Genomic DNA, 18,347 nt, shown 5'->3' with positions numbered 1-18,347 from the left:
GCCAGGCTCTGGTGAAGAGCAGCCTTACAGTAGTAACTGGAGAGGTTGTGTGTGTGTGTGTGTGTGTCGGGGGTGGTGTGGAGAAACACGCCCTCAGCTGAGCTGGGACTGTGGACTGAGTGTGAGCACGCTGAGGAGGCTCTGGCCTCCCACAAGCACCAACCGGAAGGGTCTGGTCCCGGGATCTCACCAGATAACCGGCGAGCAGTGTGCTGGAGAGGACAAAGGGAAGAAGAAAGGGACGAGGTCTGAGAGGGAATGGCAGGGGTGAGGATGAGACGGACTTACAGAGATGGAGAGACTCAGAAATCCTGAGAGAGACACGCAGAGATAGTCGCGGAAGACAGTCTTGGAGTTCAAGAAAGACAGAGAAAGAAGGTAGAAAATATGCTGAGAGGCAAAAACAGCAAGGGAGAGATTGAGAGAGACAGAGACAGACAGCAGAGAGACCAAGACTGGGAGACGATGGCTGAATAGGAGGTGTCAGGAGCGAGACAGGTGGCAAAGTATCCCTCTTCGTACCCCCTCCACCAGCGTGTCGCCCCCACCCCCACCCTACTCCTCCTCTTGCTTTGCCCAGCCCGCGGAGAGGCGTCAACCCACAAGGTCGCCTAGTCCTCTCGGCTGTTGCGTGCTGAATGGCTGGCGGTCCGCAGCGCCTCCGCCTCGGCCGGGCAGCCACAGGTCCGCGGTGCCCTGCGTTGGTGCCGGAGGCCGGCGAGGGAGACTTGCACTGCCCTGCGCCCATCCCTGCCTTCGGTACTGCCCCGCTCGGCTCCCCGCTGCTCCTCTGGCGGCAGCAGTCCCCTACTCACGCCCCCCCGGGGAGGGGGCGCTGTGGCCACCAGAGACAGCACAGGAGCCAGTTCTCCCTGCGGGCCAGACCCGCTGAGAGCCTGGGTGCGGGATCTATTTACACGAGGTACCAATTAATCTCTGAGGCATCGTTTACCCACGTGCCAATGTGATTGCCGGTCTCCGGGAGTAGGCGCGCGGAACCACGGACCTACAAACAAGCTCCACCCGGGCTGCGCCCCGAATCACAGCGCACTCAGGAGCGTCCCTCAGTGGCTGGGCAGGACCACAGACAGCACCTGCGACTCCGCTCCGGAGTCGCTCCAGAGCTTCGCAGTGTCGCGCGGCGCAGGGGTACAGCTGCTCCCTGCGTCAGGAGCCTCCAGGTTCTGCCACCCTACCCCTCTTTCAGAAATTCTGTCTGCTTGCAACTGCCGTGTGGCTTTTTTTCTGCGGAAAGGCCAGTGTCTTATCAGGTTCAAGTTCCGAGGACTTGCTCAGATTCCTCCCCTTAAGTCATTTCTACGATCCTCCGGCAGCCTTGGGAAGCTGACAGCCGTGGACTGCTCGTCCCAGAGCCAGCACTGGCATCTCAGGCGGTCCAGCGTTGTATCCCAGCGCATTTGCCTCTCTCCTCCCCTCTTCCTCCCTCCTTCCCTCTGTTTCTTCCTATACTACCCTCTTCCTCTCTTGCCTCTTAAGTTTCCTGCGCCGTGAATTCAGCGGTGCCAAGCCTCGGGTCTCGTGGAACCCACCCTGAGCGCCACCCGGGCACTGGGACGCCGACTCTGCCGAGGCAGGACGCGGCAACCGTACGGGTCCACACCGGAGCATGGAGACCAAGCGCCAGGGAGGGCATGTCCGGGGCGCCGGAGACGCCAGGCCCGAGTAGCTCCTCCATGGAGCCTGCCCAGAGCGGTCCCTGCTCACCGGATTCGCCCCCAGTCCAGTGCGGTACGTTACGTACTCTTAGCCTCCACAGTCCCGGAGGGGATACCTTCGGGCGGGATGGCGGGGCACTGGGAAGGGGCGGCGGGGAGGGCCCCTGGTTGGCGGACAGAGTGCTCTAGATGGGCGACTCTCACGGACCCCGGCAGACTTCCGCTCTAGAAGTTAGCACTGGCTGTGCCCCTTGCTCTAATAAAGTAGAGCCAGAGGGGTGTGTGTGTGTCTCTCTGGAGGTGCAGGGCGCTCAAAAGGATAAACTGAGCCTGGCTTTCCTGTTTGCAAATTTTACACTCCCTTTCCCCACCCCCATCCACCGAATGTGTGGAGATACCCAGCACCTAATCTTGGTCAGCTCTATCTACCCATTCCTCTTCCTGCGCCCCCCTCGCTCAGTCTCTTTCGCTTGCTCTCCCTCTCGCTTTTTCTCTCCATCTCTCTCTCCTGGTGTGTACGTGTGTGAGCACTGCCAGGGCTGGCAAAGAACCAGCCACCGCGTTTAGTCTGAGCCGCCCCGCCATCAAACACTAGGGCAAGTCTCGCTGCCAGAGACGCTTGGGCTCCGAACCAGCCCGCACGCGGCTCTGTGCCCTGCCACCTCGCGTCTCCACAGCCCGGAACTCGCACCCGAGGAGCACAGGGTGCCAGGAGCCCTTCCTCTTCCCAACCTCCTGCCCGCCCGCCTGCGGACCTAGCGCTCGCTGGTTTCAGGCTCTGGATTTACTTGCTTTTCAATTTTTTCTGTCCCCGCCTCCGTGGTTTTTTATTTATTTATTTATTTTGTTCACCCCTCCCCGCCACGACCCCCTTTCCCCGCTTGGTCGCCAAGCCTAACCTTGCCCGCGTGGTCATGGGATGTCTAATTTCATTTGTATCTAGGCTGCTGAGAGCGCTCCCTGCTCTGTAAAGTGGATGTCAGGTGGATCTATGTTTTTGAAGGAACAAAGACTCAGCGAAGGCACCGCCAAGGAAGTTTGAGACGCGGGAGGATGCAGGCTGCGTGTTGGTGCGTGGTTCTCCTCCTGCAGCCCACAGTCTACTTGGTAAGTCGCCGCTGATCCCAAGCCCCCACCCCCGCAACCCCACCATGACCGCTAGGCCCGGCAACTGGGGGTGCGCGGGAGGAGGGGGAGACCATCAGTTCAGCGAGAGCAGCGTTCCTAAAGACTGTGTTGGAGCAACTTTGGCAAGCTGGTCTCCGGATTCCTGCGAGATTTTCCGGGGATCCCATCCCCATTTCCTTCTCCAGTCCCCCCTCTCCTGCGCATGATTCGGAACTGTGCCTTAGGGCACCCTAGACACCCAGAAACCGAGGAGACAGATAGTGGGACAGGATGATTTATTACAGGAGAGGGCAGAGAGAAGGGGTGGGAGGCAGGAACTGTCACTGATTCATCCACAGAGTTTAAACAAAAGGAAAGAGGTGGAGAGTGGGGAACTCGAATCTGCTCTGTGACTTGTAAAGTCAATCCACCCACTTAGCACTCCACCACTCCATGAGTTAGGAGCATCACAAGCAGATCAGACAGAGTTAGATCAGAGATACTCTGGCAAACATGTAGCAAGCAGCTCCCTCTCCTTTTCGTAACTCACCTTTTCACCAAATAACCAAATCCAAACCCCAGTTCCAGGGCCGAGACCCTTAGTAGGGAATAGCACAGGTCGTCTGGGGGAGAATTTTAGCTAAAGCCCCCGTCCCAGTTCTCCCAGAGCTGTTTCTGGGGGACTGGACTTTGTACACTGTTGTAGGGGGGCGGGGGCGGGGTGGCGAGAAGCGCTTTATTGTGGTGGCTGTGGATTGGTAGCTGTGGGCACCGCGCGGAACTGAGACGCACGCAGAGTGCTATTTCTCGGTCTAGCTTCAGGGAGGGCTATGCGCACTCACGCCCTGCTGGTGAAGTTGCGCTCACTGCCCTGACCCCCGTTTGCCGGTCTGTGGGCCACGAGGGTGCACTGAGGGCTCCGTGTGTTCCACTTAGGGACTAGGAGTGCTGGAGCCGCCCGAGATCTCTGACGGGGCTGCATAAATGGGATGGGGGGCAATGCTGCTCCGTAATCCCGAGAGCTTCAGAACCGACACGTCTGGGAGCAAAGGAGTTGCCACCCCTGCAACTGAGAACATTTCTCAGCCATTGCCCTAGTGCATGTGACAACAGGGCTGCTAGTTGTGTGAACTCTGTGCAGATGAGTGTGTAATACGTTGTGTGAATATGTATGTGAGGGTGTGTGCATTTAATGGGCGTCCCCTTCAATCCAAGAACCCTGAATGTTGCCCGTCTTCGCACTTTTATCGCCTGACCGTGGCAGCTGCAGACGCCAGAGGGCGCTGCGCATCAGTGTCCTCGCCTACAGGACACCTTGGGGTAAACAGGTGAAAGCCGGGGCAGCCAATCCAAAAGAACAGCCTTTCTGACTGTCACCGGAGTCTGTGCCGGCTCTGGCTGGAACGCAGAGGCAATGCAAAAAGTGTCCTTCCCACTTCCCATCTTCAATCGTTCTTGCCCCGACCTGTGTCCTGTAAACCCACTGACATTGACAGCCCGGAGACCGAGGGCAGAAAGTTTGGCCCGAGGAAATACAGAAATTATTTATTGAAAGAAAGGAGAGGGACCGCAAAGTAAAAGCTACAGAGGGGGAACACTAACCATTCCCTCGATCGTGGAAACCCTCTTGCGTCTCTCCTCGGCGTCCCTTTACACTTGACCTGAGTGAGTCTCAGGCCGTTCTTACGCCCTGGACTGTGCTCTCTCACACACACAGAGGGACACGCGGCAAAGGCTCGCGGTCGCGGTTCAGTTTATTGCTTGGGGCAAGTTTTTTGATATTCTGGAAAATAATCTATCAAAAGCAGAAGTGAAATCAATACGTTGTGTTAAATTTTAAATGTGTTTGTTGGCAGTTAAACCGTTTTCCACTCATTACAACAACAGTGCTGGATTTATTCTAATGCGCTGCGTTCTCAACAACAAGCGCATTAATTCTCCTTTAATTGTAAACTGGGAGCATTTGAAAACCGTTCAGTGTGCAAATTATGCTGATTCAATTACTGTTTAGTTACAGACTTCATTACCTGAATGCCTTTGGCAATACAGAGAAAGGAGACAATTTTTCCAGTTTCACTCAAAACAATACCAAATGTGAACAATAAAATAGAGAAGGTGATTTACAAGTTCATTCTTTTCTTTCTGATCTTAAGTCGTTTTGTGTGTTGGGGATTAGAATCCACACCCACCACAAAAACCAAAGACTGGTGGCTCTGACCCAGGGCACTATTTCCAGGGATTGTCATCCCAAAGTTATTTGCCAGCAGAATCCTGAGCTGTTTTCTTGGAGGAGCTGGAAGCTGAATTTTATCATGGAAATTAATTTAAATGGGTGAATTGGGCAGTCAGGACAGTTTGGTTTTAGGCAACTAACGAAGTGAAGAGCCCTGATTAAAGCTCTAGGGCAATGAGACAGCCTGAGAAGTGGCCAAAGCTGCTCTCTCCATCTATTTCACTAAACATCAGATACAGTAACTGAATTTAGCATTTATTGGTGGCTGCACCCTGGAACATCCAGACCTTTGCGAGCAACTGCAATAGATGCATGCATGCTGTCAGGAGCTCATTCAAGTTATGCTTCAGGAAGGAAGGAGTGGCAAATCATTACAGCATTTTATTCTGCCCCCCACCCCTTGAATTGACATAAGCAAGGGAGGAGTTTAAGGAGTAATTTTTTTTTTTTTGTCTTTGTGAGCTCACACCACACGTTTGGTGACAGGGACACTCTGTTTATGCACTGCCTCCTAGCCGGTACCACAGCACACCCTTCCCTTTAAGCTCCTGGAATCCCAGTTATGTTTTCCAGGGAGTACTCACCACATTATGCATAGGGAGCAAGATTTATTTAGGCATCCCCTATATAAAAGTCTTTAGGCTTCTGCTTATAGAGAAATACAGTAAATACTCCCAAATTTGGGAGGCACTTTTTATGAAAAACGACTCTCTATCCAGCACATCAGTGCTCCATATTTAAGCCACAATTGTCTGCCTGTGTGTTTGGGTGAATGTTCTCAAGATATGTTTCTTGGCCTTGGGTTCTTTGAATGCTTGTACTAAGTTGAGGATTTTGAGTATTTTTTGTGTGTGTGCTTATTGAGAAATGGGTCTGTCCTATTTCAAACTAGAAGCTTATTTTTACTACTGTGATGGGAAGTTAATTAGAAATATATCTGCAAAGTTGCCTTCTAAAGCATATTAGGATACTCAAAAAATTACCATAGTGTTTATTCCAGTCATAAATGCAGAGAAGTGGGAAGTTATTTTTTAAAAATAAAGAGAAGGGCGTCTTCTGTTTATTGAATGTTGTGTATTCCAGGTTTAAAAATCTGAATTCAGCAGGAGAGACACCTATGGCATAAAAATACTTGTTAAAAATAAAAAAGTCCTGCAATTTTTATCCTTCTGTCAGTTCTGGACTGATGCCAGGATATTTTCAATATGATTTCATGGGGTAACAGGACTGTAGCCTTTTAACTGAATTGAAGCACACACCGGATGAACTAGGGAAATGTGTTTCTGGCTCTAAGGACTGGGCATCCTAAATTGAGTTATTCTTCATGGGTCAAGCTAAAGGATAGGCCAGAGCACACGGGGAGAGCATCTCCCTGCCAAAATCAAGGTGTTGTGTTTGGGGGCTCACCTGTGGCAATTTTCAGAGCCCAGAATTGAGTCTAATGAGGGCTTCCTGGGCATGTCAACCAAAAAGTTACTCAGAAATTGAGTCCAGAGAATCTGCCAAGGGGTTGAATGATGTTACTGTGGCCACATCGCAGTACTCTTCTAATGAGAAGAGATGTTCACCCTCTAATTTGGGTGCTACCAGCCAGTTCTGCTAGGAATTAAAATTGCTAATAATCTGGTTGTTGTTGTTGTTGTTGTTTAGCCGATATGAGCAAGAGTAGAAACTTCTTTCTAAACCTTGTGCTTGAAAAACATTTTAAATCATCTATTCCCTGAAATTTAGGGTATCCTTAAAATGTGAATTCCACAGCAATTGTTTCATAGAGATCAAAGAGTGATTAGTATATCCATGGAATACTATCTCTGCACCATTGAAAACCAGACCCTCTGGGTGAATTCACTGGTTATGAAGGTGGCTGTTAAAAAACGTGGGATCTGGGGCAAAAGCAGCAGGACAGAGAGACCAGTAGTATCTATCCTTTGGACTAGGTATGTGTGCTTCCCATCCTTTGCCAATTAAGCCAGCTGCCAATTAAAAACTAATCAATTTGAGCTTATACCTGAAACACACACACAAATTAACTACCTAACAGTGGCTACGCAGTGTTCCCTATTAAGTACTGCAATTCTTGGAGGCAGTACTAAAATTCCCCCACCCAACTGCATTCCCTTACTCTTGTGCCTCATGTCAGCCTTCCTGCCATAGGATTAAAGCTAGAGTTTTGAACCAGCCTATGCCCCAGCAGCACATGAGAAATCATCAGTCCCAAGATATATTCCAGGGCTCTGTGAGAGAAGTTGCATTTTCCTAAAATGCTCATCTCTTCACTGACCAGGAGAGCAGCTCTCTGGGTGTGTGGCAAGCCCTTGGGCAGGTTACTCTTCTGCCTCAGTCCCAGGAGGATTATCATGGTCTGGATCCTTCTGGTGATAGCTTGGGAGGGGGTACTGTCTTCAGTATTAGAAGGGCTGAATCAGAATTGCCCAGACTGTCTCAGCCCATACTTTCCCCGGAAAGCCATTAAGTTCGTGGTTCCTCTTTGTGCGAAGTTGATTTCTATTTGGCATTGAATTGTTGGCGGCTATTTCCTCCTTAATGAAAGCGTTGTCTGGGTGAAAAATATATTGGGTGGCAGAGAAATTGGTTTATTTTTTTTTTGAGGTAGGTGCCCAATGGCCTCCTTTTCTATCTGCAGGAAGATTTTCTGCAGACTACAGAAATTGACAGCATTGTCCAGGTAATAACCACATCGACAATATTTTCAAAAGGACATTTGAGTGATGAAAGCATTTGGGTATTGCCTTTTCAAATAAACAATTTTCTGTTTTGGGGATTCTTTGATTTTATAGGGGGTGGGGAGAAGGGGTCACGTTTTGGCAAAGGGATGGCTTCCCCATTGGGCCCAGACCTAAAATACCCAGGTGCTTGTCAGCTTCGCTTGGAATTCGGAGGTCTGAAGCTTCAGCCCTCCGTGAGTGCGGCTGTCCCAGCGTTGATGTTAAGGGTCAAAAGGGAATCCCAAGAATAAGGAATAATGCTCCACTCGCGCTCCTCCGTGCATAAAGAAGGCCACTGTAAGCTCTGAAAGTCTGTCTGTTGTAGGGTGGCAATTTAGGAAGTGTGCATTATTTCTGTTTTTTTTTTTTTTTTTTCCTTTAAAGAAAGTGCCTAGCTTTGATTCGATTCAGGAAAAGTTCTCTTAAAGCAACCACATCCTTTAGGAGCTTCAGATCTCATTCAAAGATCCTTACAGTCCTCCTCGTTTTGATTATTGTAATAGAAGGAGGCGGGCCAGTCTACTGTCCGGGGAGCCGAGGGGTCAGCAGGTTCCCAGAGCAGCAGGCGGCTAAGTGGGGCTGCTCGCTAGCCATCCCTTACGTTCTCCTAGCCACCCTTCGTCTAGACCCGCCTCACGTTCGCAGGAATTTGCGGGCTTGATTTATCGGCTACTTAAGCTCGCGACCAGCTCTGTTTCTCTGTGTCAGCACTAACTCCTCCCGGAGCTTGGGAAACACGGCGCGCGCATTTTTCTGCTGCCGATTGGCATGTTGACGACGCCGCTTGAAGGAATGTGACAATAAAGTGAGAAACCAAAGCTTGGCAAGCACTTAATCAAGGATAAAAAGGTTCTGCTGTAAGGATGTCACTCAATTTATTGTGAAAGTCGAATGAATTACGTTTAATGAAAGTGCTCCCCAGATGAATATTACCAGCAATTTCCTGAGTTGGCTCTGTCAGCTCGAGATGAGGAAGTGCCAACCCAGATCAGAAAAGAGCGCCCGTCTCAATTACTATGCAAGCTTTCCAAGAGCGGCTTTTTATTGAGATGATATATATTGGCGGCTTCTTCAGGCCCCTCCGCGCACCCAGAAGTGCGATTGCGCATTTTCCAAGTTTGACGTCTACGCTCGCGGGTTGCTGGCTGTTGTTTAAACTTCTGATGAGCGCGCAGCGTTTTTGCTTCGGGCTGAAAACCTAATTACCTCCTCTGTAAACAGCTCTCCCTAGTTCGGAGGTGGGGACTGGCGGGGGGTGGGTGGGGGTAGGGCAGGAAGAATTCCCTTGCTCGGGTTCTCTTTGTCCTAGAAAGTTCCTTCAGCGTCTAGTGAGGGGTTCCAGAGGATGGGAAGCGGGTGGCGCCTGCAGCGGGGGCGCTGGCACAGCGCACACGGCGGAGTTCCAGGAGCCTGGAGAGTGCAGCAAGTGCTTGCTTCTGCGTCTGCGGCTACAGAAAGACCTTTTCGCGCTCCTACTTCCTTTAAATCAATGAGGGTACTTTACTTGTTCAAGACGGAAATACGATGGGGAGGGGGATGCAGAGGCCGCAGTCTGAGCGCATCGCCTCATCTGCATGAGAATGAAGGACCAGACGCTTTTCTTGTATTGTTCCTTCCTCCCACAATAAGACAAATTGCTGCTTAGAAAAACCGAGTGTTTCCTTAGGAACTGGCTCCTGGGAGCTCAGCGCACCTTTGCTGAACCTGACTCTGGCAGGGCCTCGCCCAACACCTCGCCACCCTAGTGGATCCTGGCGGGAAGGATCCGAGGCTGCGGCGGCAAAGGGTGCAAAGGGAGGTTGGGCACCCTCGCCCTACCCGAGGGAGGGGCCGTCTCGCCCCCTGTCCCAGACCCACTCTCCACCCATTGGCTTAAAGGCCATTGCAGGTCGTCTTCTGCAGGTAGGAGCGAGAAACTTTCTTCGACATAGACTTCACACCCTCGACTCAGAAACTCGGTCCTCTGACCGAAGCTGCGGAGTGTTCGGGCCCAGGGAAGTTTCCCAGCAGGAGTCGCTGCCTCCACAGCTGCGCGCTCTATCGTCTGCTTTAAGCCTCAGGTGACTTCGAGCAGTCCCTACTGATTGATGAAAGCACAGGTGCAGCCCTCTCGTTTCTGGACCCAAGCCCTCACACCAAAGCGTTGCTTCTGGGGAACTTCTCGTCGACGCCGCCAAGCTTCGGTGCTCCGGACGCAGCAGGCAAAGTTGCAACAGTTCTTCGGATGGAGGCCGCCGGCTGGCATCGAGGTTGAGTGGGGCAGTGGCTGGCTCCTGGGCCAGCCGGGTTTCGCGGAGCGGTTCTTCAGCACCACGGACAGCACCGAAGCTCCGCGGGGTCTGGGTGTCCGCAGCCCCACCCATTCCCGGCGCCGCTCAGACGCTTTAGAGGTGGAGTAGGTGCTCTCCGCAGACACATCCTTACAGTCCAGTCGTGACTGTAGGACCCGACTCCCCCACCCCGTCATCTGGGAGCACGAGCTCCTACCGCCTCTGGTTTGCACCCCTGTCCCCACCCACTGCGGGGCTGCGGCGTCACGTGATCACCACTGAATGCAGCCTGCGCCAAGGTGAATTCTCCTCTCCCCCACTTTCATCTCCCCTGCTCCCAGTCCTTCGCACAGTTCCCAGACAGAAACGTGCATCCTGTAATGCAGAGCTGTCCGCGTCCTTAACAGCCTAAAGGCCTCCTTTGGCAGATAAGGAAACGGAGGCACGGAGAGCGGGATCAACTTTCTCGCCAGAGTAAAACCAGGTGGGGAGGAGTAACTCCTGCTCTGTCTCCCGCCTGCGCAGAACTCGGCTGGAGCCACTGAGAGGCCCACCACGACTGGGCGCCTTTAAAAAGTGGCGCGTGTGGGGCTGTGTGGTGTGTGTGGGGGGTTCCTAATTGTTATGAATTTCTAAAGGAGCAGTAATTATTCACGGGGAGCAGGACAAACCACTGCCTGGGTAAGGGAATCGATGTATTTGCTATCGAAAGTGCCTGGCTCGCCTGTAATGCAGACGAATAGGAATGCAGACTCATTATTTTTCATGGTTAAACTCCCCAGCGTGGGGCCTGATGCAGCGCGGAATCTATCATCCTTAGGCCGGAGATGGGGTGGGGAAGTTTCTATTTATTTACTTACCAAAACGAACACCCCCAAAGCCCTAAACAACCCCCCAAACACACAAGCGCAGCCATTGTCCTGCCTCCCCGGCCCCTCCCCCACCCCCGGCAGCCGCTGCGGCGGCCCACTCCCCGGAGCATCGCTGAGCGCTCCTGGGCAGGCACTGCGGTTACTTAGAAGGCGCGCAGTGCCTCCTAGGCGGCGGTCACTCGTGTGGTTGGGTCCAGAAATAAACCAGCGAGTACCGAGCATCGGCGCTAGGGGTTCTCTGTGTCAAAGGCGAGGACTGTCTGGGAAGTTTCGTCCGTTTTTCTCGCCTTATTTAAGAGTCAGTCCTTTCAGGACACCGGGTTCTAAGCATCCGGCAGTACTGAAAGGAGCAGGGGTCTGGCAGGGAGTGCTCCATCACCCCGCGTGAGACGCCACTCGGAGAAAGGAAAGCCCTCGAGGAGAGAAGGAATCTGGATGTGAAGCGAGGTGGGGAATTGAACAGGAAGGGAGGGAAAGGCTTAGGTGCGTCGCCACCAGGGTATTATTCTCTGAGGCCCCGGTGACATCGGCCTGCTGCTTTCTCCAGGCGAGACGCCTTCGGGCCAGCCCGGCGCTGTTTCACAGGACTGTGAATACGCCCCGCCTCCACCCGTCGAAGGCGGTGCACTGTTCAGGGTCTGCTTACTGGATATCGCAGCATCCCTCCTTACCCCCACCCCCCTGTCTTCAGCCTTCCGCAGCCCGCACTCCTGGCACAGCCTTTCTCATTCTTAGAAGTTGTCTGACGCCCCCGGTGGGCAGCTGTTGGGACGAAATGTGTACTCTTGGACGGGTGTCTTCCCTGCTGTCTATAACGCCATAGTTCTTCTGGCCAACAGAGGTGTGTGTGAGTGTGCGTGCGTGTGTATGTGTATTTTTGAGTGCTTGGCGTCCATCTGGCAGGTTCCTCCCTCATTATAGCAGATCAATTATTGCAGAGAAGACAGGGCGTGGCACTTAAAAAAGAACTTTTTAATTGCAGTCAAGTTAATTATAATTATAATAACAATAATGAGAGCAAAATTAAAAATTGTGGACTTGCAGGCACTAAGGCAGTAATAAGGTCCTTCTCCCCTTGAATTTTCTTTTCCTCAGCCCAGACTTTCATGGTGTGTTGTGATTCCCTGAGTGTCTTTGTTTCCTTGCCTTCAGAGACAGCCAGCCAACACAGTACCAGGACTGTATGACCTACTGGAATCATTTCCTCCTGCCATGTTCATTTTTAGAGGCTTTATAATTAAACTCTGTGAGATATATGTAGCATACATCCAGTGGAGAGTCTTTTTATTTTTATTTATGTAGCATGCTGAGAAAGGAAAATTAAGGAAATGCTTATATTGAAGTAGTATGCTTGCTTTGACATTAACAGAAATGTTCTTTTAATTTACTTTTTTTTTAAAGTCTAAAAGACTCTTCCTGTGAGACCATACCCCAGAGTCATGCCTTTTCCAGGAGTGATCCTGATCGAGTGAAAAAGACATATATTAACTTGTATTAACTCCGTGGAACAAAAGGCCAAGCTAGCCACTCACTGGAAATGCACACAAGGCTTAGCATGGCAAAGTTGCAGTATGATGCGGGAAGCTGAGCATAAAGAGCTGGCTGGAAATGGCTGCAAGCCCCCCCATTTTTCTGCCTCTTCCTGCCCCTAACCACATCACAGTGCACACGATGACACACAGGGTCTTCCAGAGCCAGCACAAAGACACCGTGCTGCAAACCAGCGAGAATCCTAATAAAACTGAACTTCACAGACTCCAAGGCAGAAGGCACAGATGTCCTTCTTTAAGAGAGGTTATTGCCAGAAAAAAATTATACTAGAAAGTGTTGGAGAATGTTTCCTGGCTTAGAAGAGCTTTTTTCATTGTTAGGTTAAACACACATACCCACAACAGACCAAGACTGGATATGTATTTGTACGTCTACTCTTTGAAGGATTCTATGGAAAATTTTAGGAAGGGAATCTTTTGTTTTCATAAATTGTTGGCCTTGACATTCCAACTTGGGTTTGACAGTACCGTTTCCTTGATAGGAATCTGGTACCAGACACTGTACGGTTGTCCTATTTATGTCACTATTTTCAGGTCTAGAATGAAAGCAATTTTGGTAGAACTACTGGCAACATAGTGAGAATTTTAGTTATGTATACATATGCCAGCCTCTCCGACTGAACTTTAGAAAATGATACTTATCCTTGTAACCTTGTAGCTGAACATTATTAGAGGCCCACAGGTACATAAAACAGCTTATATAAAATTAATGGACTGCTTTACATTCGCAATCTATCTCTTACTTGTAAAGCCCTTGTAGAGTATCACATCTGTTTAAAATAAGAAGAATATAAAATCAGGTTTTGTGTGCAATCAATAGTTGTAAATGGTTTGGTGAAATATTTGTTTTGAGTGAGTTTGATAACTTGATGAAAATTTATTGTCTGCCATTGTTCACTGATGTGCTAATCATAAGGCTGCCCCTTATTTTATGTACTCAACCAGTTTTTAAACTAATTGTCAGATTCCCAGGCAACTTCAAAGCATGCAGTCAAATTTTCAGGACAGATGCATCTATTGACTTACCAGATTCCAAACAGATCCATGGGTCACTGTGAAGCCACAAATGAGGAGGAAATAAAAAACCCTCCAACATTGTTTTATTATTTTTAAATGACTAACAACAAATTTATTGGAGTTGTATACTATGAGTATTTAATATGCATTTTTGAAAAAAGAAAAATGAATAAAGGTTTTAGTTTAGTATCAAACTTCATGAAGTGAAATTTTCTGAATATAGTGAAATTATGAAAATAAGTCTCTTCTTGTTTTCCATAGATGTGGGCAAAATTTAAAAATTGGAGGTCCTTATTCTTTTCTTCCTCAGAACATATATTAAAGGGTACACTTCTCTATATTCTGTTATTTGGCTTATGGATCTCTAAGACATGACATAAGCCCTACTAAGAATTCCATTGTCCTTACAGTGCATTTTCATTTGGGGAATGTATCATTTTTTCCCTCCTGTTTTATTGGACTGAGAATTATCCATGGTTCAAAAGCATAGTGACATTTTCAAAAACTTTGTCCCCCTTCCCCCTATTTCACTTGAAGGTTACCTAGTATAGACATAAAGTTCTCTTTTTTTTCCTCCTTGTAAAGATGGCCACTAGACTATTGTGTTAACACCTGCTCTAAATAAGGAACAATGCCCTAACTTACCAACCAGCTACATACGTTGCTCCTGCTGCTCAATACTCAATGGAAAACTCTTAAAGACATGGACTGGATTATGTGAGATTCATTGTACTCTCTGTTTGAGAAGTTTTCAATGAAAATGCCATAATTAATCCCAGGTTTGATCTGAAACCTATTTGGAGAATGAAGAATTGTGATTTGCTGTGGGAGCAGCTGTGGTGTTTGTAATAGGGCTTGTCTCTGGAATTGAAAATATAAAATACCTTTACTCACTTATGTTCTTCATTTTGTGTGTGTGTGTGTGTGTGTGTGTGTGTGTGTGTGAATAGTTTCTTGCACCAGGGCACCATCATTTATTGTTTTACAGAATGAAATGCAGAGAAAGATGCAAACCACTGCGTATGAAAGGAAGTTATTCATGCGCAGTCAGTGTAGTATTTCTCTGGTCTTGATGTGAAACTTAATTGCTATTGATGTGGAGATTTTGCAGAACATGGCAGAGTTTTTGCCTCTTTCACAAGAAATATGTAATTGAATGATGAGTGCCTCATGCTAGATTTTCAACCTTATTTCTTTCAGTTTAACGAGGCAGAGTTATGAACAGCTGCACCAAGGGGGAGCCACAGCCTTTAACCATTACCAAGCTAATGCAGATGAGCTGAGCTACCACTTTTCAACCTGCAGCTCCACTCTCACGCTGAAACGCTCTGGAGTGAAGAGGCGTGAAAAGTGAATGATTTGACCCAGGGTGTTTAATCCTGCCTTGCATTCTTGACTGAGATCTTTCACAATTAGAATGGATGTAATTAATGTGTGGCTAGATACATTATGCATCTCCCAGATTGATGGATTCCCCCCTCCCACACACACTCCCCTTACACAAGTGGTGAAAAGAACAAGAGGCTTTAAATGCAAATCCACTTACCAGAAGATGGTTGATATCCAGAGAAAGACCAGTACTCGCAGCTAGGTGGGTAGGTCATGGCTCTCGAGCAAGCGTCAACACTGATGCGTGGTAGAGATAGATGAGCTTGACGAGACAGTGGGTGACTTCTTGGCTCTCCAATCAGGACCTGGCCATAGGAGGGAGAAAACAGGTCCTTTTTAGTCATCCCCAAATCAATCAATCAATCTTTCTCTCTCTCTCTCTCTCTCTCTCTCTCTCTCTCTTCCATCCCGCTGCCCGTCCCTCCATCACTTACTTCTTAAGGGAAGCAGCATTGAAAAACACATTAGGAGAAAGGAAGAGAAGATAATGGCAAACTATTTTTTTTTATTCCGTGACCTTAGGCAAACTTTTTAACCTCTTAGACCTCAATTGCCTTATCTGTTAAAACAGGGCTAACAACCCTTACCTCACAGAGTTGCTGAGGTTTAGCTGCACTAACGTGTAACAAAGAACATAAAAAGGTGCCTGGCATGTAGCAGTGGTGAACTAGTAAAGAAAAAGTCTTGCTCCCCTCAGGGAGAAGTGTTTCTGGACCAGGGTACCCTGTTCCCAGGCCAGCCCTTAGAGATGAAATGCAAAACCTAATCCTGCCCTAGGACCATTCAATCTTTTGTTTTCCTCTTGGAGCTGGTTGATTGCTGTGTAGTTGCCCAATGTTGCCTAGAAGCCGTATATATTTAATGTGAATAGTAATCACTGAGACTCTACCAGAAGAAAGCGGCCATTTCTGCAGCAACTAGTCAAGTGCTTATAGAAACGACGAGACACGTCATCGACAGGTCCAATGAACAGATTGCCTGGTTGAGATGAGAATTCTGGTGATGTTTTAGTTTCATGTGGTGAATGCTGTGGATGTTTGTTAAGAGCTGATTTAAAACACTGATTTATTTGTGAGAGGTATTTGCTTTGAATAACTTTTAACACCTAGAATTACCTGAAAAATTTGCACACAAGGTAAGCAAAACATAGACTACTATGCTTTGAAGTCAAGGGACCTTTGGCCAGGGTATAGAGGCTATTTTCGTCACTGAAGTTTATTATAGCTGGATGTCTGGATGTAACAGCACCTTAGCTCCCTGGAGTACTAGAAAAAATACTTTGGTGGGATGAGAGCCATAGCACCTCTCTCATATTCTGCTCAAAATATCTCCTGTATGCCATTGTATACCTCCTGCCAAGGCATTACCCTGGGTACCCAAGAAAAGTTCCTATTCAGAAACACAGCATTGTCTCTTGAATTTGACAGGAGAATGGGGATGGTGTGGAGCTAATGGCAAAGGGCAAAATATTCTCTTTCCTGTTTACACCCTAAGCCATACACTGTGTCAAGACATTAGCATGATTTTTTAAAAATTTAGTTCTCATAATAACCTTATGGGATGATAGGTACTACTGATATCAGTAAGATATATTGCTAATGTTAGTGTATTAATATACCCAGCCTAGTCATATCATTACGCACATCCCATTTTACAGATGAGGAAATCGAGGCGTTGAAAGTCTGAGTGTCTGGTGCAAGGCGGCAAGGTTCCATCGCAGGCAGTCTGTCCTGCATCATACTGTAGTGCGCGCACAGGCACGCAAGTGCCAGCTTGGATGCATATAGTGGCTGGGGGAAAAGGGTGGGTCTCATTTAAAAATGTTTTTGAAAGGAGAAACTATGTTACTTTCCATTCTAATGAATAGTTCTTCTTTCTCACTCCTCTGGGTAGATCTTACTTGGGTAACTGGAGTGTGCGGTTGGTGCTGCTGTAAGTTAGTGGTTTTATTAGATTATTCTTGAGAGTCTGCCCATAAATAGGGAAGACAAGGCAGCAAATATAGGCTTGATACTGATGGTTGTGACTCTGGCTCGTGCTGATGGTGTGTGGGACACAATCTCTTTAGGAAGTCCGCATCTATTGACCTGAGCGCTATGAAAAATGATCCCTGGGCCTCAGGGTACTGTAATAAGTGAGACCGGGGCATAAAGCACAGCCCTCACAGTCATTTGTGATGGAGTTTAAAATGATCCATAACATCTGTATCTCTCCTAACAAATCACACACCTGCTTTTTGAATTACTTGTCGTGTCTGGGCAGGAGTAGGTGGGGAGAGGAGAGGAGAGTTTATTTACAAGGGGATGACTCTGTGTAAGAAGCATGACCTCTAGCTTCTTTCATGGCATTGAGTCTCCTGAGTCCAGTGATTCTCACAGCTTCCCAGATACAAAAGAGAGATGCAAATCCATATTCTTTCAAAAATAAAATCTTTGCACAATGATGCAAACTAAGAAACATTAGAAAATCTGTTTAGCTTAACACCTTCTAGTCAAAATAGTCCAAAACATTCAACTAGCTTAGCAGAGGCATTTTCACTGTAGTGTGGATATGTGACTTAAAGACAAAATAGAAAAATGAGCAAAACATTTTATAGACGTAACTCAGTCTAGGTGTTGGGTTTAGGAATTTTCTATGTCTGAAGAGTAAAAGTAGATCCAAGATACTCCTGCCCAACATGGAGGCCCTCTGGCAGGAGATGAGTGGGGAGAGTCTGGCTCCATTTCAGTCATGTACTGCATTTGACCTTGGAAGAGCTTAGTTATGCCTTGGGGCAAAAAATTAAATGTTCCATTTTGCAGCAGTGTCATCTTTCACCTTTATGTGGATTTAAAAATGTAAATAAAATTGGTTTCTGTAAATGGTATACATGAAGGTCATATTCATAGTCACTGCAAGAATTCAAAATGCCATTTGACCCATCATTGGCTCAATAGATAATACTGTTTTCTATTAGTTTCTAGGAATCTACTTTTTAAGCATTTTATGACTCAATATTTTTATGCCTAGTTCCTAGTTTGTGGAATAGGAAATCAGAAATAAACCTTTTAGCACTTCATTGTAGATTTGTTTATAGAGTATGTGCTTTCAACTTTGAACTTTTAAAAATGCCAAATCTTCCCAGAAAACAGTTTCTTTGTTATAAAACTGGTTTGGCTGAATATCTGCAATGAGAGAAGAATGTGCTTGTGAAAAACTTTGAGGGCTCAAGCTTATTTCAGTTATCACTTGTTTCCCTTTTCCTTATTATTTTTCTAGTAGATCAGTCAGAAAACAGGGTTTGGAGACCCTGATAGCAGAGTGCAACCAGTGGACTTAGAAAAGTAACTGATTTTCTCTGAGAGATAGAGATAGAGATACAGATGCTAGAGGTAGAGATGATAGAGATAGAGGTGGAGATAGAGATACAGATAGAGATATAGATGATAGAGATAGAGATACAGATAGAGATAGATAGATACAGATGATAGAGATAGAGATAGAGATGATAGAGATAGAGATAGAGGT

The 18,347-nt window shown here is 47.7% G+C and overlaps 1 protein-coding gene across 1 annotated transcript in view; it reads left to right on the top strand.

Moving 5' to 3' along the window:
* The first annotated feature begins 613 nt into the window (after positions 1-613).
* NXPH1 (neurexophilin 1) overlaps positions 614-18,347 on the top strand; it is a 282,722-nt gene continuing 264,988 nt past the window's right edge. Inside the window, exons 1-2 of the mRNA XM_024577245.3 lie at positions 614-1,749; positions 2,620-2,783. Of these exons, the coding sequence (XP_024433013.1) occupies positions 2,730-2,783 (54 nt within the window). The 5' untranslated portion in view covers positions 614-1,749; positions 2,620-2,729. The remainder of the gene's footprint in view (positions 1,750-2,619; positions 2,784-18,347) is intronic.

This window comes from Desmodus rotundus, chromosome 6 (assembly GCF_022682495.2).
Source record: "Desmodus rotundus isolate HL8 chromosome 6, HLdesRot8A.1, whole genome shotgun sequence".
Lineage (NCBI taxonomy): Eukaryota > Metazoa > Chordata > Mammalia > Chiroptera > Phyllostomidae > Desmodus > Desmodus rotundus.
The sequence above is the reverse complement of the archived record's forward strand: the minus strand, read 5'-3'. Positions and strand labels throughout refer to the sequence as shown.